General features: G+C 40.5%; 1 protein-coding gene across 1 annotated transcript in view; it reads right to left on the bottom strand.

Moving 5' to 3' along the window:
* Positions 1 to 27,367, bottom strand: part of LOC134457490 (uncharacterized) — a 69,775-nt gene that overhangs the window by 1,886 nt on the left and 40,522 nt on the right. The window contains exons 25-30 of the mRNA XM_063209498.1: positions 11,396 to 11,505; positions 2,346 to 2,393; positions 1,827 to 1,962; positions 1,340 to 1,449; positions 575 to 710; positions 81 to 190 (exon numbers count right to left, since the gene is read on the bottom strand). Coding sequence (XP_063065568.1) covers positions 81 to 190; positions 575 to 710; positions 1,340 to 1,449; positions 1,827 to 1,962; positions 2,346 to 2,393; positions 11,396 to 11,505 — 650 coding nt within the window. The remainder of the gene's footprint in view (positions 1 to 80; positions 191 to 574; positions 711 to 1,339; positions 1,450 to 1,826; positions 1,963 to 2,345; positions 2,394 to 11,395; positions 11,506 to 27,367) is intronic.

The following is a 27,367-nucleotide window of genomic DNA, read 5'->3' as shown; positions in this document are numbered from 1 at the left end:
CTCATTATAATAGCATAGTGTAAATAAGGAAAATGAAGTCAATTCCTACACCAGAGATATACAGTATAGTTATTAGTTACCTGGAGAGAGGCAGGTGTATGAGACTTCCAAATACTTAAAGGTCCCATAACAAGGATCGGAGAACACAGAGTTTGAAGCCAATGCAGAGCACTGAGTCCTCCCGTCACATCTGGTCACATTAAATTAGGAAGTTATAAGCATAGGAAATTCATAATCATTCACGTACAGGCTTTATTACATTATGCTGAATGCACATTCTTTTATGAAGATTGTGTTTGTCCACAGTTAAATTATGTGCTTTGTATGAGAGGAAGGACAATGTACTGGTAAATGTAAATAATCCAAGTTCCATGTCATTACTTAGGGTTCTTACATAGTCAACGCATTCTTAAGCGCGAGACTAAGCATTGGGCACTGTTATGCATCAATGCGTAGCCAAGTGTGTGCTCTAAAAATTTGATACTTGACGCGTGGGACTTGCATTGCTGTGGATATCATAATTAGCCCACGTTGACAATGTAAGAGCCCTTAGACTAGAACACAAGCATACAACCTTTGAGCCATGTAGGCATAGGTCTTTTCCTCATGGCAGTCGGTTTTTTTAATCTGACCGCTGGGGCGTCCGGCTATGCAGGTAGTGTTATCTGTGCGTCCATAGTTACTACTGAGGATTTTGATAACATCTTGTCCTGTAAGGAGGGAACATTGCAGAGATAAATGATGGATACACCTGTAATGGGTAGGTAACAAGTGTGTACTAAAGAGGAATGGCGAACAGCTCAACTTGTACAGGGTTATCCAAAAATAATGAAACAATTTCATCACACACATTTCCTCTCTATGAACAAATTGAAGCCATGTGCCATCATTGTCAGTACCATAGCATTAGTCAGCATCTTTAAGAAACATGGAAGAGCGGGTTTTATGTCCTTTTAGGTTATCTGCACTAGTGTGGCACTAGACCTAGTTTGTGATATGTTCTGCCACCACTAGGCGGATTCTTATAGTTTACTAGTCTAGATCTGAAACAAGACGTGCTGACAAAGAAATCGGGGCAGTGTTTCCTCACCACAGTCGATGGTCAAAGATTTGTGTTCACATGCAATCGATGACAAGTCTGTAACAGAGATGCAAAAAATACAGGGTCATTTGACTTGCAAGAAACCAAAAACTCCTTTCCAATGATTATGGATGAGATTCTGCAGTTTAGAGTTCTAAAACTCTGCTCTCGATGAATAAAGAACTCATTATAATAGCATGGTGTAAATAAGGAACATTAAGTCAATTCCTACACCAGAGATATATAGTTATTAGTTACCTGAAGGCAGACAGGTGTATGAGACTTCCAAATACTTAAAGGTCCCACGACAAGGATCGGAGAACACAGAGTTTGAAGCCAATGCAGAGCACTGAGTCCTCCCGTCACATCTGGTCACATTAAATTAGGAAGTTATTGACAGTATTTCATTAGTATTCACGTAAAGGCTGTATGACATTATGCTGAATGCACATTCTTTTATGAAGATTGTGTTTGTCCATCGTTAAATTATGTGTCTTGTATGCGAAGGAAGAACAATGTGTAAATGTAAATAATCTAAGTTCCATGTCATTACTTAGGGCTCTTACATAGTCAACGCATTCTTAAACGCGAGACTACGCATTAGGCACTATATGCATCGATGCGTAGCCAAGTGCTTGCTCTCAAATTTTGGTACCTGACGTGTGTGACCTGCATTGCTGTGGATATCATAATTAGCCCACGTTGACTATATAAGAGCCTTTAGACTAGAGCACATAAAAACAACCTTTCAGCCATGTAGGCAAAGGCCTTTTCCTCATGGCAGTCGGTTTTTTTAATCTGACCGCTGGGCCGTCCGGCTATGCAGGTAGTGTTATCTGTGCGTCCATAGTTACTACTGAGGATTTTGATAACATCTTGTCCTGTAAGGAGGGAACATTGCAGAGATAAATGATGGATACACCTGTAATGGGTAGGTAACAAGTATGCACTGAAGAGGAATGGCGAACAGCTCAACTCATACAGAGTTATCCAAAAATAACGAAACAATTTCATCATACACATTTCCTCTCTATGAACGAATTGGAGCCATGTGCCATCATTGTCAGTACCATAGCATTAGTCTTTAAGCACTTTAAGAAACATGGACGAGCGGGTTTTATGTCCTTTTAGGTTATCGGTAATAGTGTTTCACTAGACCAACTTTATGATATGTTCTGCCACCACTAGGCGGGTTCTTATAGTTTACTAGTCTAGATCTGAAGCAAGACGTGCTGACAAAGAAATCGGGGCAGTGTTTCCTCACCACAGTCGATGGTCAAAGATTTGTGTTCACATACAATCGATGACAACTCTGTAACAGAGAGGCAAAAAATACAATATAAATAAAATGTACTTACTTACTTACTTTACAGTACCTAACTGTTACACCTCCGTAAGATATCTTTCCTGACCCTCTGAAGATGGTCATAGTTTATAAATTCATATGTCAATGTGACAGTGAGACCTACTGATTTGTTGCTTGACCGGGAAAGTTGTAGCAAGTTCATCTTGGAAAAAAAGAGAGAGCATTAAACAGACACCGTAGGCATGACGCAACAATTAGGCTCATGAGATTTGAGACAATTTTATTCAAAATCGTGGTATGTTAGAGCTGAATGAACACATGCAAGATGAGGGTCTTAGCGTTTAAATGCAACTTATTTCATGTTTCTATGTGCTTCAGAGGCTGAGATATTTCGTTTTTTATAGGCTGAGGGCAACTTTTTTTTTAAAGTCTCAGGCATTCAGCAGCTTTTTTTGCAGGTGCTTTAGGCATCAATGGGTTAACACCCCCCCCCCAGGCACCGAAGAAGTTGCATTATGCAATACTGTTCTGTCCACTCTTTATTTAACCGTATTTAACACCCTCCCCACCCCCCAGAATAGAGAACATCTGAACAGATGATAGCTACTACATTTTGAAATAAATAATTTGTAAAACAGGACTATCCACCGTATTACCACACCCATTTACCCCACCCATTTGAACGGTTTACATACCACAGCATATCCTGTCTAGTTCGGGTTAAGCTATCCATAGCCCCTCTGAATTATTTAATTAGCACTATAGTGGTAACTGTAAACCAAATAGTAATACTGTAGTGCTGCCCTTGTAAGCGTGGATAATAGGGTGGATAGACACATTTGATACTCGTCCATAACTACTACATTAGTGGTAAATTCTATAAGTTAGTATATAACATAGTTACCTGCACTTGTCCACCATGGATTGCTGGCAGCCATCCCTGTGAATGGAATAGAAAAAAAGAAAGAAAAAGGTAGACAATTATTATACAGATATTATGCTGATTTCTTATTTGTATACTAAGGGTACCATGTACCATGTACCAACCACTAACCCTAGGTAACATGGGTATGAGCATGTTTTGTTTGAGTTAATTTATATGTATATGTATATGTATATGATAGGTCTAACTCAATAAAAATACATCTGAAAGTATGTCATTTCATTTCAATTTCATATAATTAATAAATACGTTTTTCAAGAACAATTACGTACATCCTGGTCAATTAAGCTAATGAGTAGATAGCACATTGTGTTTCCATTTCACATCATTACTACTGTTGCTATTACATGATGCACATGAACATTTGCTCTTTTTCAGAACCACACATTGAAAAACGGATCCCGTTACTGAAAAGTCATCCCATAACAGAATACATGTCATACTTACAAAAAAACAGATACAGCTCCTTGTGCAGCATTGTGATGATGGCTCTTTCACTGAGCAGAGAAGACTAGTGACCAGCCTCCAAACTCTGTGGTGGAGGAATGGCAATATTTTTTAGTATTTATACTTTATATTCGTTTCCTCCTTACTCAAGGGAAAACCCCATTAATAAAAGAAAGGAGGAGTTTTGAGAGATAAATTGCTTGGTAAACCTTGTATTGTGAGCATAGCTTTAAAAGCTGTCTATCCACCTGACGTGGCATTATTTTTTAGTATTTATATTATATGTTCGTTTCCTCCTTACTCAAGGGAAAACCGCATTAATAAAAGAAAGGAGTTCTGAGAGATAAATTGCTTGATAAACCTTGTATTGGGCATAGCTTTAAAAGCTGTCTATCCACCTGACGTCAATACTGCACAACTGATGGCCCTACAGATTTCAACAATCTTATTTTTTTTCTATTTTCAAGTAAAAACATGCAGTCAGTCAAGTGTCGTTGAACACAGTCATTCAATAACTAATAACTTTGTAACAAATACGTTTAGATGTAGGGACTTTCCAATACAAGCCTTTTACAAACATTTTCTTGATCTGATATTTAGTCACTTAGTTTATAGCCAGTCACCTGTGTTGGAGGGAATCTGTGGCAGGGTTTTTCACTTCTACTTTTACTTTTAATACCACTGTTCCACCTAGATAACCAGCTATGTTAGACCAAGTGACTCATTATTAGATCAAGAACATCTTGCTTGTATTGGCAAATGCCTAAAACAAGGTTTACAATTCTAATGAGTTATTGGGTGAGTTTTGTGTTCAATTAAGATTGACTTGACTGACTGGATGTTTTTACCTGAAAATACACAAAAAGCTTCTGAATCGCGTGGTGCCATCAGGTGTACGCTGTGTTGACGTCAGGTGGATAGACAGCTGACATCTGTGTTGGACAACTGCTAGAATTGATATTTTTTGTGAAGCACATAATTCTACATGCACAGTTGATGTTCTCTGGAAAAATGTACTATGTACTGTGAATAGCCACGAAACTAAAGCGAATGCATGGGATGAGAGCTTTTGTCCTATACTGCACATGCACAAGCACAAAATCAATATATCAATTAACTTAATAATATACAGATGAAACCAGATGTCTAAAGACACACTATATATAATTTCTCATTCCCTGATATGAATAATACCTGTCTAAGTTTAGGTGATTTAGGAAAATTAAACATTACACATTAAACATTAAATTTAAAATTAAATCCGAAAAGTTGGGACACTTGGTATTTTGTAAATTAAAGCAAAATGCTGTCATCCTTTAATAAGATGGAGCATTGGCAAAGACAACGTATCAGTTGTTTAAACAGAGCAAATTTTATGTTTTGAGGAAAATCATCTGCCAAGAAGTTATGTATAGCTTAGCAGCAAATGGGTCTTTCAAATGGACAGTGACCCAACACATACCATGACCAAACTAGTTAAAAATTGGCCTGAGCACAACAAAGACAACGTCTTGGAGTGGTGACGACCACTATCTAAATGAGGAATTGTTTTTTTTTGTTTTTTTCAGCTAAAGCACTATTTTAAAATCAAATATTATTCGAAAATCACAGTCAGTGAATCCAGCTGCAGAACACTTGTTCCGATGGCAGAGACGTCGCAGTCGTCGCAGAATGTGCATTTCAGAGCAACCAGTCAGGTCAAGAGCAATGCAAGTACTTTCTAAGCTTCCGCAAAATCAGGAACTCCTCCCACTTTGTTGGGAAGCAAACAATCATTAGCAAACCAAGGGAGGCAGTTTGGGAAATGCTGTTTGGGAAATGTTAATTGTTATGCTCTTGGTCAGACCAAGTCTTGAAAAGATTTGAAAGTCGATGATAATCAGGCTACCCCTGGGCCTTCTTGTGGCCAGTTTTCATGTGACGGCTCACGTTACCGTTGCAAAATTCCTGCACTTTGATTTACCTGGATATCTGTGGCAGAGTGTATGACAGACTACCTTAGCTGAGGCTGAAAGGACGCACCGTTTTTATTCAAATACTTGTTCTCAGATGTGTATCCGCATTGAAACAGTGCATGTCTGTTCCAGGCTGGTGGGGGAGCACAGAGTGGGATGTGATGGTGTTGGAGTCAGTAATCTTCCATGCTGAGACAAGACCCGGAGACGGATCTCCACCAACACCGTTGGCTCCACTACGTGTCAAGCATGCACTTCATTTTACTACAGCTCAAGGTAACACTTTTATTCAATATATCTGTTTTTAGTGTATCTATAGGAAGCATAGTGTGATACAGTTTGTAATATTATACATTGCTACACTGTACTATGATGAGATAGGATTATGGTGAAATAACAGTTAATGTATTTAATGATGTACATTTAGTCGTTAGTCTAATAAAGGTGACTTAAGGTATCAGAGGGTCTTGATTTCTTTTGGCCTTCCATGTTTATGTGAACTACACACACACACACACACACACACACACACACACACACACACACACACACACACACACACACACACACACACACACACACACACAGTGTTATGGAATCTGATCTGGAAAACCCTTAATGACTAATTGTTTCTCCAAAATTCTGGCTGGGTTGTACCAGTTTGTTTTGATTATTTTCTCTTTTCATTTAGTCTGCCATCTTGACATGAAAGCAAAGTAAAACTTTTGTAGGCCTATATGGACAGTGAATGTTTCCAGGAAACACAGATTAACCAGTCTATAATGACATAGACTTCACCTCCATTAAATTCAAAGTTTAGAAAGCTTGAGATTGTTGACAGTTCCAATCACCCAACACAACAGAAAATAATCAGAGATCAGGCTTGCAAAGTAAATCTTCTGTGAAATTTTACCATTTGAAAATATGAATGTGTATAATGTATTTTCCTGCCAAGTCCAGACCATTTGCCAAAGCCTTATCATACTTCAGGATTATGATTCAATAAATTGAGTTTCACTCTTCAATGGAGATCAGTCTTGGTGAAAGATGAGCTTGTAGCTGCACAGGTGGATCGGTTTCCTGTGAGGGAGCAAGATGATGTAAATCAAACCAGAAGTCATCTGATAAACATATCAGCTAATGAAGCACAGTTCTAGGTCCTGTTGTACTTACTGAAAAATACAGACAGCTGTAGCGCACGTCCTACTTGTACGTTCCACTGTAAGATCATTTAGAAGGGCTATGGACAGCCTAACCGGAATCATAAGAAAGCATTAATGTTGTATTTAACTGAATATAGACAGGTTTGTTCCTTTCATGCCCTACAGCTGTTCAGGCAATCAGTAGGAGTCGTTAGCCACTGCTGTGATGAGGTGGTTTGTGGAGAGCTGTGTAAATCCCCATCGCACCAGCAGATGGAGCCACATCCGGTTGATGTTGGTGCCATCTGAGGGGGATGTACCAGGGATGGTCTGTATGAGAAGAAACTTCAGAAAGCATCCATAGGAATGAACGGGGGCAATTCACTCCGCTAATAAGGTGTGTGCTTGCACATATCCCACCTGTCCGGCAACAAGAGCCAATTACTTGCTGAGCAGCGCTGTTATTTATCCAATCATCTCGCCGCCTCGACGCGTAAGCTTTTATGATTGCTCAAACCCAATCGATATGCCCTCAGTATCTCCTTCCGCTGGTCGGTTGCTGATGACATATGCGGTTCACATCGGGTAGCTACTCATGGGGTTGCAACAGAGTCACAGACCGCGGCGCAGAACGTGTCTTGTGAAATTCCGCGCATGTGCAGTTCAACACATCAGTAAGAAAATGACTATTTACAGTGTTGCTTTCATATATACAGCCAATCTGAGATAGCCATGATAAACTAGTTTTCATTGCGATTCCAGCCATATGGGTTGTGGGTCGCTCCGTAGTTCCATCTCTGTGTAATCATTCATTTTTTAGACGCCCATGCAGGCCCGTTGCGTTAAGGTAAGCAAAGTAGGCATTTGCCTAGGGCCCCCGAGTAGGAGGGGCCCCCACGGACGACATGTTTTGTATTCAACCGCAATGACGATTTTAAATAGCTTTATAATGAGCCACTGTCATCTGTATGAACGGCTCTGCTGCGAGGACAGCAACAGCGCCTCCCTAATACTCCCTGCTCGAGGGGCCCCCCTTCAAATTGGTGCATCAGCGACAGCGTGAGGTAAAGTGCCGAAAAGTACAAGGACGACAGTATAGTCAAAGTACCCCCAGCTGGAGGGGGCCCCCTTCCAATTGGTTGGCAGCGACAGCGTAAAATCATTCACAAATACAAACTGAAAAGGAAGCGAAAATATCTCTCTCAGATTATGTTGCACAGACGCCAGTTTACATTACATTATTTTGGCTCAACCCAGTTGCTTTGATAATAAAAATTATCTCGAAGACAACATATTACTCTCTGTAGCCTACTGCAATCAAACTTTCCCAGGCCAGTGACATCGCAACGACAATCCGCTGTAACAAGCACTGGGCAAACGTCTCGTTTCTCGAAGCGGAACTGTTTTGGATGTGGTCCAATGTGCAATATTTCGGATGTAACACAAGTTACACACGTGAGCTGAGAGGAATCGCCAAATTGTAGCACAACAATAGTCCCTCTCTTGCTATTAGCTATGATGTGGATTACAAGGTGGAACGTGGACGATGGTCATGTTAATAACGCATGGATAACAGTGAAAGGTTGGGATAGCAGCCTACATTCTAGGCGGTCAAGACAACGGGCACTGGGTTAATATTTGTCCCCTGTCACAACTGTCACAACTACAGTCACGAGTAATGCAGGTGGTTGTTCAGTGTGGTCGCTATGTATTCGGGGTTTGACTTCATTTATTACCAGAATATTACAGTAGGCCTACACAACAGAACATTACTTCATGAAATCATGAGACTATTGAATTGAATGGGCTTTATTTGCCTAGGTCTTTATTCATGAAGTTTCAGAAAATGAACTGATAGGGATAATAAAGGTAGATTGCATTCCATTAGGTTTACATGTATTCTGTGACATGTTGTGATGGTATGTGACAATGAAGTGCCACCCAAAAGCAGTCCCATGCACCGTGGCTTCCCAGAACAGTTGTCCCACATACACCATTAATGTATAGCGTAACGACTTGAACATGAAATTTGCTCTGTCACAGGATGTGCAGACACATTTTTACTAACAAATATGATGGGAAAGAGTGTATGTGAAATTTGAATATGCGTATGAAGTGCATGCATGCACTATTTTAGTCAATTTTTAAAAAATAATTGTTGAGTTTGGCCCGCGACTTCGTACCAGATTTTGATTTTGGACCTCGGTCAATTTGAGTTTGACACCCCTGCTATATTTAGTAAAGTGCACATCACACTTCTATTATACTGTAAATGGTGAATTTGTACTCTGACAGGCATTTGATGAAGCTCATATATAGACCTCATTTCTGTCAGAACCATTTCAGTCAAGAAACACAAGAGAAGAATATAAATGCAATTTATTTTATTGAAATTATGAATTACATTTGGCGGTATAGCTCTGTTCGGAGGAACCCCCCTATTTCCATGAGCAGCATGGAAAAGCATTTAGTCAGGGGGCAGCAGCAGTTTAGGGAATTCTCACCCCAGCAGGACAGGGCGAGAGATAACCCCCCATGAACAGAGCCAAGCGACGTGACAAGAGAACATGTCACATCATACACGACAAGGTGGAGGTGGTAGGTCGCAAAAACCGAGCAGCATACAGTTGAGAGGAAGTGGATAGAATTTAAAAGGTGTGCCGAAGCCGTGTGGCCAATCGCTAGGGAAATAAGATTATCAGCTGAGAGAATGCACCTGGATCAATTAGGAATTAATTAGATGAAGGGGAGGGCAGCAAGCTTCTTGACTACCATGGCCTGGCCAGAACTGACGTTAGTACTTTAATATGTAGAGATCAAATGTTAATACTTCTTATTCGTATTGTTTTGGTATTGGTTAAAATGAAATAATAAATATAATTGTATTTTGGTTTGGTTTGGTATATTGGTTCCTATTAAGCTGAAACTGGAAACGGGATGTTAAAATGTGTGAAAATGCAGGAAATGACATCTAAGAAATACAAAAATTTCGGGGGGAAAACCCCCAGACCCCCGCCAAAATGAACTGTCCCGTATTTCATTCATTGACGGTTAGCGGTTTTGTATAGGATTATTAGTATTGCATTGCTTTCTACATATTCAACACACTTAAAACATGATAGTACTGAACACTAATCCTCTGCTTTATGGTTTTTTTTTTTTTGCGATGATGTTACTAATGCGGCCCGCTTGAGGTCCACATGGGTTGTATGCGGCCCCCGGACCAAAATGAGTTTGATACCCCTGGTCTAGAATGAGCTTTGCCGCTTGTAACACTGTTTAATGTCTGCATCATGTGCTTTAATCAAGTGTTGTGTTTATGGTCATTTTTTCAACAGTTGTCATTGTTGGAGTGTCATGGGTATGTCATGATCTCATAACTCGTGCAATGATTTCACAGAACTCTACATTACTGAAATAGGTCTTACATGCCTGCAATGTTGGTAATTCAATCTTTCTGTATAATAGATCAGTAATTAGTCCCTCAACATCTTCGTTACTGAGTGCCACAGCCTCTCTGTGTTGGTATTTTATTTATGCATTCATGTTGGCAGTCAATATAGTTATTTTTAAAATATTCTTCCCTATATTATTTTTGGAATTATCCAACTATTACAACATGTTTTGGCCCTGTCCCAACTTTTTTGAGATTTGTTGCATGGGTCGAAATTCAAATGAATACATATTTCCCTAAAAACAATAAACTAGATTTGCCTCACTTTAGCTCTTGCTATGTTGACCTTGTGCCATTGCGCATCTCACGCATGGATTGAATGTTTTGAAAATGGCAGCATTTTGCTTTTATTCACAAAATACTAAGTGTCCCAAATTTTTTGGAATCAGCTGTGTATGTTCTGTCACTAGGCGGGTTCCTATAGTTTATTCAGCTAGACCTGAAGCAAGACGTGCTGACAAAGAAATCAGTGCAGTGTTTCCTCACCACAGTTGATGGTCAAAGATTTGTGTTCACATGCAATCGATGACAAGTCTGTAACTCTGTGACTCGCAATCATTTGACTCGAAACCAAAAACTCCTTTCCAATGATTATGGATGAGATTGTGCAGTTTAGAGTTCTCTAAAACTCATTATAATAGCATGGTGTAAATAAGGAACATTAAAGGGACACTGTGTGAGATTTTTAGTTGTTTATTTCCAGAATTCATGCTGCCCATTCACTAATGTTACATTTTTCATGAATACTTACCACCAGCATCAAATTCTAAGTATTCATTATTACTTGAAAAATTGCACTTTTCATACATACATTTTTCATACATACATTTTTCATCCATGGTCCGCCATTTTTGTATTTCCAAAAATAGCCATTTTAGCTGCAAAAATTACTGTACTTGGACTATACTAAAAATATTTGTTTAGTAAACTTTCATGTGAAGATCAAATTTGGCAATAGGCAGCCCAGTTTCAATGAGCAGCATAGTTGCAGTACCTTTTTTGACCATTTTCTGCACAGTGTCCCTTTAAGTCAATTCCTACACCGGAGATATATAGTTATTAGTTACCTGGAGAGATACAGGTGTATGAGACTTCCAAATACTTAAAGGTCCCATAACAAGGATCGGAGAACACAGAGTTTGAAGCCACTGTAGAGCACTGAGTCCTCCCGTCACATCTGGTCATATTAAATTAGGAAGTTGTTGACAGTATTTCATAAGCATTCACGTACAGGCTTTATTACATTAGGCGTCGATGCATAGACAAGTGCAGGCTCTCAAATTTTGATACTTGACGCGTGTGACTTGCATTGCTGTGGATATCATAATTAGCACACGTTGACAATGTAAGAGCCCTTAGACTAGAACACATGCATACAACTTTTGAGCCATGTAGGCATAGGCTTTTTCCTCATGGCAGTCGTTTTTTTAATCTGACCGCTGGGCCGTCCGGCTATGCAGGTAGTGTTATCTGTGCGTCCATAGTTACTACTGAGGATTTTGATAATATCTTGTCCTGTAAGGAGGGAACATTGCAGAGATAGATGATACATACACCTGTAATGGGTGGGTAACAAGTATGCATTGAAGAGGAATGGCAAACAGCTCAACTCGTACAGGGTTATCCAGAAATAATGAAGCAATTTCATCACACACATTTCGTCTCTATAAATGAATTGGAGCCATGTGCCATCACTGTCAGTACCATAGAATTAGTCAGCATCTTTAAGAAACATGGAAGAGTGGGTTTTATGTCCTTTTAGGTTATCGGCAATAGTGTGGCACTAGACCAACTTTGTGATATTTTCTGCCACTAGGCGGGTTCTTATAGTTTACTAGGCTAGATCTGAAGCAAGACGTGCTGACAAAGAAATCGGGGCAGTGTTTCCTCACCACAGTCGATAGTCAAAGATTTGTGTTCACATGCAATCGATGACAAGTCTGTAACAGAGAGGCAAAAATACTCTATAAATACAATTTACTTACTTACTTACTTTACAGTACCTAAGTGTTACACCTCCGTAAGATGTCTTGCATGACCCAAGATGGTCATAGTTTATAACTGAATATGTCAATGTGACAGTGAGACCTACTGATTCGTTGGTTGAATGGGAAAGGTGTAGCAAGTTCATCTTGAAAAAAAAAGTGAGAGCATTAGACATACACCGAAGAAAAGTTACATTGTGCAATACTGTTCTGTCCACTCTTTATTTAACTGTATTTAACCCATTGATGCTGGATGTTGAGTTGTGCAACATTGGCCCTGGCGCCTGGAGCTGCATGACGCAACATTCAGGCTCATGAGATTTGAGACAATTTTATTGAAAATGTTGGTACTGTATGTTAGAGCTGAATTAAAACATTCTAATGCAAGATGAGAGTCTTAGCGTTTAAATGCAACTTATGGCATGTTTTTATTAGCTGATTATCATCAACGTTCAAATCTCCTCGAGACTTGGTCTGACCAAGAGCATAACAATTAACGTTTCCAAAACAGCATGGTTGACCCACAGACCTACAGGTCTGTGGGTTGACCTGCCTCCCTTGGTTTGCTTATGGCTGTTTGCTTATCGCATATCCTGTCTACTAGTTCCGGTTAGGCTGTCCATTAGTCAGGCTGTGCCCTCCTAACTACGCAACACTTTCAGTGTTGCAACTAGTCAGGGCCTCGTTTCCGGATAACGATGGTTCTTAGCCTTACGTGTGTCGTTAACCAGTGATCCTACGAATGTTCTTAGATTTCCTACGAGTGTTTCCCAAAGACAATCGTACATGAACGCGCGTGCACAGCCTCTAAGATCATTCGTAGCGTCGCTCTTAAGGATCGCTGTCTACATATGTGGTGCTGAAATGTCCTCGGAGTGAACTGCGCCGCCATCTGCTGCTAAACCATTTACAAAATGTAAGGCGTGTGTCAGTATCAAAAGTTGTTTTCCATAAGGGTGGGACTACATTTGTAGCAGTTTGCAACTATCGACAGGAGTTATTGTTGGCAAATGAAATAAAATGCACACACACAATGAAATCATGCAAAACTCCCAACTGACGGTGATAACCATGAGCTACGCCGTTAAGACCCAGATACGTGCAGTTGTTTATTTAAGACGACAAGTAGGCCTAGTTGGAGTTCCAAATTGGGATGCGCAAAATTACAACCTCAAGGCGTTCAAGGCTTGACAACTGTCGGGAGCACGTCAGCATGCTGTTATGAAAAACAATGTCCATCAAAATTGACACATCCCCTCGCTGCCTTTTTGTTATTGCTTGGCCTACTAGAGTCGGAATAGGGAGAGCAGAGCTTGGCACATGTGGTGAGCGGTGCGCAAAGTACCGCGCGTTCAAGACTTTCACAACTGTGAGGACATTTTTGCACGGCAGTCTGCTGTTATTAAAACAAAAAATCTCCACGAATTCCCATCGCTGCATTTTTTGTCATAGCTTACCCTTCGCCTACAACTATCATGTATTCCCTGCGTCGCCTTCCCTTTCTTAGGCTACTTGAAAATGAAAGAGGGTGCAACAACTCGCTGACCATTATTCTTTAAAAAATATAAAATAGGCCTAAATAAAGTTTCGGAAGTGGCCTTCCGACATCAACACTCTTGTCTCTGGTTGCCGAAGCCCCTTATTCATTTTGCCTTGTTCTTGTTCATGAAGCACCCACACAAATTATGATTGATCACAGTTTAATTATGCCCAGGTTTATCAAACACAGTCGAACTATGTTACTACCTGTAAAATATTTCCAAACACATTGCTTTTATTTTATAGGCCTACACATCCACAATTAATGTTACCTTCTTATTTTCGTTGCCGTGTCAACTGTCACTGCTGCCATGATATTTACACTCCCGTCTTAAAACATCAACTTGAAGCGCAAGTTTCCTCTTTTCCTATGGGTGTCTCCACTGTGCCATGCCGCTCGCGTCTTAAAACAGCAATCTTATGCGCAGGTTTCTTCTTTTCCCTTCATATCCTGTGGGTGTCTCCACTGTGCCATGCCGCTACGATCAATCTTAGCGCGTTAAGACTACTCTAGACCACTCGTGGATTGTTCTTAGAGTTACGTGTCAACCTGCGATGGTTCTTTGCTAAGTTGGCTTTGGGAAACGCTCCGTGAGCTCTACGATGGTGTTACGTGTGAACACGTAGCGTTAAGTAGTACGTAATAGGCGAGTACATTTAGGGTTTAACCCCAAAAAAATTGATACAAAAGGTTTTTTTATGGATTCTATTACTATTGGACCTGCTAAATGACATACTAAAAATCTAGTAAAATCTGACTTTGGGAAATGAGTTTTTTCAACATGGCTGCCATAGGCTTATTATAAGGGTCAAGAGACACTCCAGGTGAATAGGCCAAAAAATTTAGCTTGCCGATATCACCATGAAACTTAATCCGGTGATTACTCACATATTTGTGAGAAAAAAATGTATTGCAAGTTTTCTGAAATGTTATGTTTTAATATGGTAATTGGACTATATCTAATTAAATATGCATTAAATTTCAAAATGCAAAACCTCAAAATCTGAAAAAGCCAAGCTCAAAATGACTCTTTTGTTTTGTTTCTAGTAAACCAGAAGATATCTTCAGAAGAGATTATGGACATCTCTTTTTGTTTTGTAGTAAATCTAAAAATCTTTGTGCAGACACACCAGCTAGCATTTTTTTTTTCAAAAGATGATTATTTAACATCTCTCTTATAGTTTTATGTGTCTCAAGTTCTTCCAGACATTCTTTGAGTCTGGTGGTATCATTCTTAGCATGTATCAAGGGCAAGGTCAGCTGTCCTCAAATCATAGCCTCTCCACAGAGGTGTCCTAAGGGCTGGTGCTGGGACTCCTATTTGCCATGTACACCACATCACTGGGCCATGTTATCTGTTCTCAAAGCTTCTCATACTACTGTTACACCGATGAAGCACAGTTACTTTGTGCCAGATGACTCCACGGTCACACACATTTCCGCTTGCCTCTCTGAACTATCCACAAGTATGAAGGAATGCAACCTTCAGTTGAGCCTCGCCCAAAAGTACTGCTGGTGATCCCAGCCAAAGATTTAGGTTGCCATGATATCGAGCTCAATATGGATTCTGCTACTGTTGCCTCAAATAAGGCCACAAGAAATCTAGGTGTCACTGTTGATGACCATCTATCATTCTCTGACCACATAGCCTCAGTTTCCCAATCATGTCCTCTTTTTCATGCCCTAATTGAATACAAGGCCCTGACCCTTGCCTATGAAGCTACAACAGGCCCTACTCTGGCTTACCCGAAAGCTATGCTAAAGCCCTATGTCCTTTCAGGACATGGTCTGTCTCCAGTACCAACCGTTTCACCTTGCCCTCTACTTACACATGTAGTGGCTCCTGTCTATTCAGTTCAGCTGCTGAAAGACCCAAAATACCTAGTGACACCATGATTCATCACTGATGATGTGCCCTGACAAACAGCACATGGATATTATCATAGCAGTAGTGTCTTTATCCACCCAAACAGCACTCCAAACAAACAGATCCTGACAACATGTTAGTTCATGCCAATGTAATTATCATGTAGTAACCTTTATTTAAAAAAAACTTTGATCTTGAAAATGACACCTTTCCTGAAGTCAGATTTTCCTAGATTTTTAGTATGTTATTAAGGACACTTAGAGGTAACAAAATCAGTTGAAAAACCTTTTGTATCAATTTTTTTGGGGTTAGGTCTTTTTTTTGCATAGATGTACTCGTCTAGTAAGGCCCTTTCGGAAACGAGGCCCTGGTCAAGAGCAATGCAAGTACTTGAATGCAAATACGGGAACTGTAATTCTCGATAAGCAAACAAAAATAAGCAAACCAAGGGAGGCAGGTTAACCATGCCATTTGGAAAACGTTAATTGTTATGCTCTTGATCTCAAAGAGATTTGAACGTCGATGATAATCATATTTTGCTAAATGTAGGTAATAATTAGGTCACTTTCACCACCCTCAGATTACTGTCACCACCGCCAGTTCTTAAGTCACCACCGTAAGAAGGAGTTTTGGACATTTTAAATGAATGTGCTTACAAAATTTTCCTTTGGAGTTGTTGAATTATTAAAGTAATAGCAAATTTAAGCCTACACGAATATTTGTGAAATTACAAAAAAAATGTTTGGTCTATTTAGGCATTAAGTAAGCATTGTCTGACAGCAGATAATTTTAAATTAGAACACATGAAACAGTATTAAAATAGAATGCAAGTGAATTTTCAACATTTAAAGGCGTATGTGTGAACCAAAAACACACATAATCACTTAAAAACTCCAGATACATATGCAACCAAATCAATACACTTTTTATTGCTTTTAATTGTGTCTGACGGTGTTGACAAAAAACAAGGTATGATCGGAGAAAAACCTGATTTCTGAAAAAAATCAAAATGGGGAGATTGGCCTTGTGCATTTCTGAAAAGCCAAGACCTTTGTCTACGAGGATATACCATTTTATTTTGTAATTCACTTAGGTTTTTTCTTTCAAGATTACAACCTGTTTTAGCCACTTTCTCAAGAATCAGTGACTTACAAAAAAAACAGATACAGCTCCTTGTGCAGCATTGTGATGATGGCTTTATCAGTATTTATACTTTATATTCGTTAATCATTAGTAAAAGAAAGGAATAGTTCTGGAAAGTAATTGAGGTCAAAGATAAAGTACACACACACTCTCTCTCTCTCTCTCTCTCTCTCTCTCTCTCTCTCTCTCTCTCTCTCTCTCTCTCTCTCTCGTGAGATAAATTGCTTGGTAAACCCTGTATTGTGGGCATAGCTTTAAAAGCTGTCTACTGACGTCAATACTGCACAACTGATGGCCCTACAGGTTTCAATCGTATTTTTTTCTATTTTCAAGTAAAAACATGCAGTCAGTCAAGTTTTGTTGAACACAACAGTCATTCAATAACTAATAACTATGTCACTAATATGTTTAGATGTAGGGACTTTCCAATACGCTTTTTGTAAACATTTTCTTGATCTGATATTTAGTCACTTAGTTTATAGCAGTAGGAAATGGATCGCACTCAATTTTTCTTCTTTCTTGTTGTTTTCTTTTTATTTAACATTGCAGGGACTGACATGACAGACGTTTCAGCTGCACAGAGCCTTCTTCAGTGTCAGGCTCTGTGCAGCCGAAAAGTCTGTCATGTCAGTCCCTGCAATGTGCGGTGTGTGGAAGATAACCGAGTCACTTAGTTTATAGCCAGTTACTTGGAGAAGTCACCTGTGTTGGAGGGAATCTGTGGCAGGGTTTTTCACTTCTACTTTTACTTTTTATACCACTGTTCCACCTAGATTTTTTAAATCTACAATTAACTCATTATGCCTCATTATGCCCCCTTGCTGACGCAACAGCTTCAGCGTTGCTACCAGTCAGGTCAAGAGCAATGCAAGTACTTTCTGAGTGAGCTCCCGCAAAATCAGGACTCCTCCTCCCACTTTGTTGGGAAGCAAACAATCATTAGCAAACTAATGGAGGCCGTTTGGGAAATGCTGTTTGGGAAATGTTAATTGTTGTGCTCTTGGTCAGACCAAGTCTCAAAGAGATTTGAAAGTCAATGATAATCAGGCTACCCCTGGTCCTTCTTGTGGCCAGTTTTCATGTGACGGCTCACGTTACCGTTGCAAAATTCCTGCACTTTGATTTACCTGGATATCTGTGGCAGAGTGCATGACAGACTACCTTAGCTGAGACTGAAAGGACACACTGAAGCATTCAATTTATTCAAATACTTGTTTTCAGATGTGTACCCGCATTGAAACAGTGCACTCTGTTCCAGGCTGGTGGGGGAGCACAGAGTGGGATGTGATGGTGTTGGAGTCAGTAATCTTCCATGCTGAGACAACACCCTGAGACGGATCACCACCAACACCGTTGGCTCCACTACGTCTCAAGCATGCACTTCATTTTACTACAGCTCAAGGTAACACTTTTGTTCAACGTTTTCAGAGCATCCATAGGAAGCATAGTGTGACACAGTTTGTAACATTATACATTGGACAGCTCTCACCCAATCGTTCGCTTATTGGCAGGCCACCTGGTAGCCGACTAAATCCTCCCCAGAAAAGAACCACCAGACCATGAATATGAATGAAGAGAAGTATTAAACTTATGGGCAGGTCATCAGATTAAGTTGAATCCCCACTTTATTTGTATTTCTATGGTACAGTCAGATGCACATCTTGCCACCAGGCAAGGCAGGCAGCCGCTTGGGGCCTCCAAGCCCCTAGATAGTGAATAACAGCCCACACTACCACAGTAGTGGCGATTTTGGTTCGAATGTTCATTATTTTGCATTTTTGCTTGGGGCCCCATCTGATCCTAGAATCGCCTCTGGGTACAGTTTGTCCGTGTTTGATCAGTTTGATATTTGGTCTGTTGGTCTCCCTTAAAATCTGGAAACACATTGACATTTGTGTGTCATACTGAATTCCTGCCGTCTTGTTTTTGTTTTAAATCATTATGCTGGAGATAAATCCATTCATAAACGCAGAGTTTCAGACATGAATGGTACTTGCAAAAGCAATATTGGGTGATTGTGTGCTGTTTTTGGTGACACAAATGTACACCTGAAGCCGTTGAGGTACAAACCCCAACTCCATAGAAGTTGGGACGCAAGGTTAATTGTGAATAATAACAAAATACTGCCATTTTCAAAAAGTCTGGGTCTGACATTAGTGGGAGAACGGTACAAAGAAAATATATCAGCCATCAAAACTGACCAAAATTATTGTTTTTGGGGATATCATGAATATGTAAATCCAACACGTCTCAAAAGAGTTGGGACGGGGACAATAAAAGGCAGCAAATGTCGAGGAAGTACATCAGGAAAGACAGTGCAATTCATTTTGAATGTTCTTCCTTTTTGTTTTATCTTATTTGGATGTTTATAACATTTCACTGATCCCCGTCCCAACTTATTTGAGACGTGTTGCAGTTATCAAATTAGAAATGAGTACATATGTCCCCTAAAACAATATTTTTTCTCTGTTTTAACACTTGATATGTTGTCTTTTCACTATTCTCCATGTGTGTTGAGAAGGATAGCTGCTTAGTTGTGATTGATGAGCATTAGTCTATGGCCGTGTTTGTGATGGCACATCATAATTTGTAATTTCCCATTGCACATGTGCACTGCACAGCCTGCACAGTAATGAGCCTTCACAAACGTGGCCTATTTTATTTTTTAATACTAAGGGGAGCGTTGGCAGGGTTATGATGAGGTCACGGGGGCGTTGGGATGCTTATGATGAGGTTCAGGGGGGCGTTTATTCAAAAAAGGTTGAGAACCACTGCGCTACAATTTGAAAACACAAAGATTGGCTAGTCACCATTCCATGCTCTATGCCTATTTGCCGACGTGATTTATTCTTTTAAAGCATTCTTGCATTTCTCCATGACATTAACCCATTTTAGCCTAAGCCCTTTTTGGGAAAGGGTGTCCTGTGCCTTTTAAAACCTAAATATCTCAGCCACCAAAGCACATAAAAATATGAAATTAGTTGCGTTTAAAAGCTAGGACCCCCATTTTGCATTAGGATGTGTTCATTCAGCTCTAACATACCCCCGTTTGTAATAATAATAATTAAAACAAAACGAAAATATCAAGAGCCTGAATGCAGCGTATATGTCACTTCAGGCTAAAATGGGTGAAGGGATGGCATCTGTTGTTACCAAGTCTTTTCGACTGGAGCAACATGCAAGGGCCCAGTCAGCACATTTTCCTATTTAATTATGAGTTTAACACACGATTACAGGTGTGGTCAAGGCATTACTGGTCGAGCTTTTACGCATTGATATGCTTTATAAATCCTAGCTTTTGCCAGGAATGTTGCCAATTCACTTGGCACTTTTTACTGCATAGAGCCCGTCTGGAGTAAAATCCTCCTTTTGGCGACTTTCGAGACATATGGAAATGTGGATCTGAGCCTTGCCTGGCATAGAATTGGAAAATGATCTTTTTAGGATCATTTTACTCTCACACTTTTGAAACATTTAACACCACCAGAATTTGTTGATAGGAGCCTGACTTTGAAATATGTAGGCTAATGACTGACTTGATCAGAAGCTGATGAACATCCGTTTTTTTGCTTTATTTTTTACTGTGCTTAAACAAAACAAAACAAAAAACATTAAAAATGTATAAAAATGTAACAAAGCGCCAGGACATTTAATGCATTTGTTGGAGACAACGTTATAGAAGGTATCTATTATTAAAGCTTCATAGGAAGATATATAACTAATACAGAAAGGCTGAGGATGCAGTGCAATAAAGCACCTGACCACATGCAGCCTATATGTATTGCCCATGGGGAGGTCTGAGTCTAGGTCAAGTGTGGGTCATTTCCACATGCAGCCTATATGTATTGCCCATGGGGAGGTTTGAGTCTGAGTCAAGCCTGGGTCATTTCCAAACCCAAGATCATCTCTCTCTCTCTCTCTCCCACTCACTTTTTGTCATCTCTAAATAAAGGCAAAAAATCTAAAGAAAAGAAAAGCTTACCGCCAAAACTAGTGCTAGACCTACAGTAAAGAAGTCAGTCAATTTCGTATTTGTTTCATTTTCTACAGAAGATCTGGATCTGTTATCAGAGATGGTGAACCTAGAGAATCTTTGCAGTTGTTGTTGAAGTTTACCGTCTTGGTCTCTACTTCTTGCATGTTCAAAATCCGAGTCAAAGGAATCAAAAACTCCAAAAGCCAAATTAATCTATTTATTTTCTAAAATTACCAAATAACAAAATGACCACCACTGGTAATATCCAGAATACCAGCAATGGCCCATACACAGTAAACACTACAGCTTTCCAGAACTGCAGAGTCTACTACATAAAAATGACAGTGAACAGTGAAAGCATTACGGAACGTTCCGGAGATCCTAACCTTCTCTCGCCCTGACCGATAACAAAAATTAGGACCTACTGAATATCCCCTATCTGTTGGTATTTATGGTTTGTGGGTGTATGGGTGTGGTTATGTGTAAGCAATTACGTGATTTGTTAGTTAACCCAGAATATGCCTAATCTGTGTCGATTGTAAGCTGCTGTCTTCATTTCCGGGTGGGCCTTGATTTCATCACTCTTGGTCTCCATGACCTCATCTGTGGACTTCCTGAGTTCTGTAACGTTAATCAAGCAATACACATACAACAGCACATTCTTTTGACATATTTGAGGGTCATTGGCTCTGAAAAGATTGAAATCCAATGTTAGTCGTTTGCCCATTGTCACCTACTCCTGGCCTCCTAAAAAGGATTAAGTCAAATAGTTTCGCTTCTGAGTGACATCACTGTATCCTGTGTCCTAGAAATAATGATACTTCAAGGAGTTTGGTATGGACTTCAGACTTATTCAGAAAATAAGCAATCAGTTATTCAAACATCACATGACAGCTTTCAGCTTGTCTCACAACAATGTTTGATGAGTTCTGTAGGCTCTCCTAAAAGGAATGGGCAATTACTCAACATCTTCATCTCATGATTGTCACATGGGGTCATTGGGCCTACTCAGTGGTTTGAGTGCCCATCAACAAGACACATTTATTTTAATGTTTTTAATCATAACCAAATATTGTAGAATTTCCTGCAAACACAAATGAATACCTGAACAACTTGCTGTAAGACAATGCATTATATTTCAGGACCTCAGAATCTAGCCTATTTTCCAACAGTCCCTTTCGTGAGGTCATAATTAATATGACCTCATCAAATTTGTTAGACCTCAGTGTTAGACTCTGTAACCAACATGACCACATAGCTTTCCTTGGTCAACTTCTCTTGTCTATTTCTGGAACCTAAGTTGCTCGCCTCAGAAACCTAGTGCAAAGAGAATACCACATCATCTGCTCATCACCCAATTTGTCATTGCACCAAGACATTATATTAATGTGGAAACCACAGTGAGTTCCATTGCCGAAGGCTGTGGAAAAAATGTAAAGGGTTAGAAATACAAACAAATGAAAAAAATGTAAAAGACAAATTAAATAATTAATAATAATAATAATAATAATTTTTTTTTTAAAAATCCTCCACTGCTGATCCTCCTGCTATAACAAAACCTAAAATTGAAATATCTCCATTCAATACCACCAATTTCCGCATTATTGGGACCCCCTTTACCACTACCAGTTCCTTGAGGTATACGGCAGTTTCTTATTGTTACGTTGAATGGTGGCGTCTCCTGTAGGATCCCGTTTCATTATAAAGCATCATCAAATACCACAATGTGAAAGGAAACATGTTAACGTTAGTAGGGTTAGTATTAGTGGTGTTAGTGATAGTAGTGCCCCGCATGCATTAAGCTGCAGGCTTATGCTTTTCCCCATTCTTTGCGCTTCCGCAAGCTTGTTTCCCTTGCGCCTTTCCCTAAAGGTGAATATTGTGTGTAATTCGCTCAACTCGGTTCGGTCTACTGCGCTCAATAGCTTTTGGAAGGAGCCAATTTCAATTCCTCGTCTCCTGTCTCGTTGGTTCCTCTTCCATCTGCAACCTGTGTGGAGAAATCTGACATCAAAGTAGTTATTATCGTAATATGGTTTATCTTGCAATGTGCGAAATCTTCATGTTCGAACCTAGCGTTGGTCCAGGGCTTAGGCTACTGTTTGCCTAGTTTCTTACTGACCTCAGCACCATGAGTCAGAGTGTTGACCCAGCTCATAATTGTATGTAGTGTAGGCCTATATCAACCTTACCAATTTACTCTTGGGCGTTTGGTCCAAATACTTATGGGTAGGGTATGCGTTCCACAATCCACCAATGTGTCCAAGTTCATTGCAACTGTTTTTTTTCTTTCAAACCACAGACCTTCTGCCAAAGTTATTTTACCAGCCCAGAGACAACGGTCTCCCATTCATGTCCTCTACCAACCATCAGTTTTTTGGCCGTACGGCTCCCAACCAGTCCATCAGTTATTTCCAAATGGCCACTCGCATCAACGTCTTTTCCGAAGACGCCCTTTCGTGCTCTCTCCAAATCCTTTCCATATTGCACGTTCGCTGTGGAAAAAAAAATCCTTGATTTCCGATGTCCTTGTGAGAAGCTTGCACTGCTGCCAAACGTTCTTTACCTTTTTCATAGTGAACCCCTGTAAAACCATGGCCTTGTTACCTCATTGCCGCATAAACCGCTTTCAATCTTTACCAACCTCCAACACTCAACAATGTGTTTTTCAAACAACCTTTGTTATCTGTCGTTATTTCCTAGGCTATGTATGTGATGTGTGGTGTACTGCAGTCTTTTCTCAAATCTCGTCTGTCTTAAGTCGAGTCCAGTGTCACGGTCGCACATGTAGGCCTAATATGCCTATCTCCCCCTTCCTTCTGAAATAACACGCCGTGTTGTTTCAGAAGAACCCACAACAATTGTGTAACCAGGTACACCGCGCAGTTAATGTCTGAACGGTAAGCGTAAAAAATCTTAATAATAAAAAAATTAAAAATAAAAACCTCAAAATATCCATAGGTCTAAAGAGTAGGCCTATTCCTGTTGTGACAAACATAACAAACAAAAAAATGATCAGTCAAATCAATGTACAGAGAGTATTGGGAAGGCCATCGTGTTTTTAGCTAATTATGTTAGTTCAGTCAGTATTGTGTACTCTTATACAAACTTTCGCGTGGTGTTGGGTAGACTATGTGTAGCTTATAATGCAATGTGTATAATTCAACCCCAGCAGCCACCCCTTCTTGCCCAATGTAGATGTAGGGTAAACAGTCCCACTGATTCCCAATAACTGTCTTAAACACGCCTGTGCGTATGTTTTCATCTTAATCAATGTTACGTGGTAGGGGTCAGATAAAAGGGATATGGGTGTATAAATGGCACCCAAGGGCGTCACTTCTGGTGTGAGTTAAGCAGTAGTGTTACCAAACAATCTTGACATAGTCTTTCAATTTTTCATAGGCCAGAAGGGGTCCCCCAACCCTTCTCCTTTGTGAGCTCTAGGTCCCAAATCCCCTTTGCGTATTGTCCATGGGATAGGCTTGCTCCGGCTCCAGTGTGCGCTTGGTGTGCTTGTGCTTGTTTTTTCTCTGGTTTCAGCTTTGAAGTAGGTGCAGTGCCCTCCGTGTTGTGTAGGCATTCCACTGGCAGTCTCTCACTCAGTGCCCGATCCCACTATAAGCAAAACACCCCCCATACATGACCCTACCTTGGGCATCGCTACTCCCTGTTCCCCGTCCTCTGAATCCCACCACGTTGTCCCTAACCCCTTAATGAAATTGGACCAACTTCAGGCTTGGATGAAGAATGTGTGACTGCTGTGTTGTAACATGAGTTGTATCAATAGTGTTTCGATTCCGTCGCTCTTTTGGACTCAGCTAATTGCAACTTAACTAGTTGTGCATGTGCTGTATCAGTGCTTAGTTTCTCTTCCTCACGTTTTGCACTATACTGTTTCATGTGGTGCTTGAGATGGCGTTCCCAGTATTCGGTGGTACTATAGGGCAAATTTGGATCATTTAACATCGTTTCTCGTACCGGCTTTGGGATTGCTTCTAGAATGGCCATTCTGAACATAGCAGTTTGCAGCTTGTCAGAGCTTGGATGGTTTCCGGCTATGTCTGTCCAAAATTCCTTACTTTTTGTCAAAAAATCTGTTAAGTTTTGTCCTTCTCGTAAAGTAAATGACAAATTTGCTATTGCTCCATCGGGCACTGGGTAGCGTTTACGCATTGCAGTGCCTATGTCAGTTGCGTATAACGCAAATGGGCATGAATCTGGCAAAAGGCTCGTTCTTGCTTCTGTTTCCACTATCTGTAATTCCCACGTGCTTGTTTGTTTACATAACAGCGCGCGCCAATCACCAATCGTTATATTGTGTGACATTGTAGCTTTCGTCAATTTGGACAACCACGGTGCACCCCCTTCGGCGGGTGAAGGCATTTTTTCCAGGATCGAATTCATGTCAGTAAAACTAAAAGGCTTATATTCATCCACTCCGTTCTTTTTCACCAACGGATACATTCCAACTGTCTTGGTTGGGCCTTTACGTGCCATGGTTTCGCGCAAGTCATATCTCTGGGGGGTAGAGTGCAATGTCAATGTGCCTGTCAGAGTCGCCTTACTCGCCTGTGTCCCCTGTGTCTGTGTACCGTCCCTACGTATCTCGCGTCCGTTTTCCTGGTCATGTTGCGTCAAGTCAAGTCGCTCCCTGTCCTGTATTTCTCTTCTGTCTGACTCTCTCCTTGCATTCTCACTCATTTGCTTTTCCAATTCAATCAGTCTCTCCTCATTTGCCTCTTGTATGCGCTTTTGCTCCCACACTAAATCTGAATTACATATGCCCACGGCTTCTGCATTTCCTACACTTTCTTCCTCCGTAATGTCTGAATGTATTGACCCATTACAACTCTGCACGAGTGTGCGCTTCAGTTCGTGAATGCTTTCATTAACAAAACTCTCCAAGTTTTTCATCCGCCTATCCACTTCAGTTGCCAGATCATCCTGTTGCGCAGGTAGGCCTACTACTTCCGCTGTGACTAAACCACTGGTGACTTGGAATTGCGGCAGCTGGTACAATGGGGGCAGTGGGGGTGGGGCAGAGGGGGGCAAGTTTACTGTAGGCCTATTCTTTCTACGCTCGTTCTTTCTTTGTGACAATTCCATCGCTGCGCATGTAAATGACATATTAGGCAAATATTTGTTACGCACTTCTAGTACATGCTTCTCATTCTTCAATTGACCCTTTCCTAACAGGGATGGCTTCTTATTCATATGTAAGTCCAATTTTAGTCTAGCATTTTCGGCAGCCTTTTCTAGGTATGGCAATAAAGGACTTCTCTCATCATTACAGGGTACCAATTCTTCCGATTTTAAATCTCGCCAAAGTTGGACACACACATTCTTCATTCCCGCTCGTTCTTTCTCCAATGCATGACTAAGCAATTCTCTCAATATCTCCTCCCACTGTTCAGAAACAGTGTTCCACCTTATTTTATTCTTCTCTCGTATACCTGACTCCATAATCAATACATTTTCTCCGTTCATCCTGCCTTTAGCAGAATCACCGCTCATTTCGTACTCGCTTGTACGTCACTCGCTCCTCAATCACTCGCGCAAACACGCTCTCACACACGGGTACCCGGTCCACACACTAGGTTCACAGCTCAGTCCTGATACCAATAATTACCAGAGTGAAACCTAAACAAAAGAAAACAAATCAAAACAATACAATAATAGGCCTATTCGTTGAACTCCAAGCTCAACAGCGCGCGGATCTCCCTGATGCGTATCAGTAACTACTTTGGGAGGGTCCCAGACCCTCCAGAGGTCCCAGACCTCTCCGATCCAGACGTCACTTACTTCCTGATGAACCCCAGGTTCTCCTCCAGTTGAGATGACTCGACCCCTTCTGTTTTTACCGGATTGAGGAAGCCTCGATGACCGCTATTACCAAATTTACCTTTCAGACATTTAATCTTCAAGGGGGAAACACCGAACTGCCCTCTGACTTCCGATAAAAGCCCCTCACTCTCAACTCGACCAAATTCACAACTGACGACCATCTGGACCGCAAAAAGTTCCGTTCACATTCAAACCGTTCTTTCAGGGCAGATATTTCAACAACCTTCTGTCTAACCTCCAAGGTTCTTGTCTAGTTGAGATTCGCAGATCCCAGATCTCTTCGATTTTTAACAGATGGGGAAACCTTGATGTCCGCAATTACTTGTTACATAGTTAGATGGGCTATTTCGAACCCAATCCTCCCACGGGGAAGCACCAAACTCCTCTATTACTGTACACCTGATAAAGCCCTCATTCCCAACTTAGACTATGTGCAAACCACAACATGTAATACAGTCAAAGACAATACCAAACAAACAAATAGGCCTAATGATGCTTTCGCTGTCGCCGTCAAATACAAGGAGGCATATGCAACAGAGTAACAACACACAATTTGGAATAGCCAATCGCAGAATTTGATTTAACTGGTTTCTGCTTACCTGGTTTTGTGGCCACGATTTTCGTTGTTGTCACCCGACTGCGATATCCTCCAGGAATGAAAAAAAAGTGTAAATCCTATTGTGA

Source organism: Engraulis encrasicolus, chromosome 10 (genome assembly GCF_034702125.1).
Source record: "Engraulis encrasicolus isolate BLACKSEA-1 chromosome 10, IST_EnEncr_1.0, whole genome shotgun sequence".
NCBI classification, from domain to species: Eukaryota; Metazoa; Chordata; class Actinopteri; order Clupeiformes; family Engraulidae; genus Engraulis; species Engraulis encrasicolus.
The sequence above is the reverse complement of the archived record's forward strand: the minus strand, read 5'-3'. Positions and strand labels throughout refer to the sequence as shown.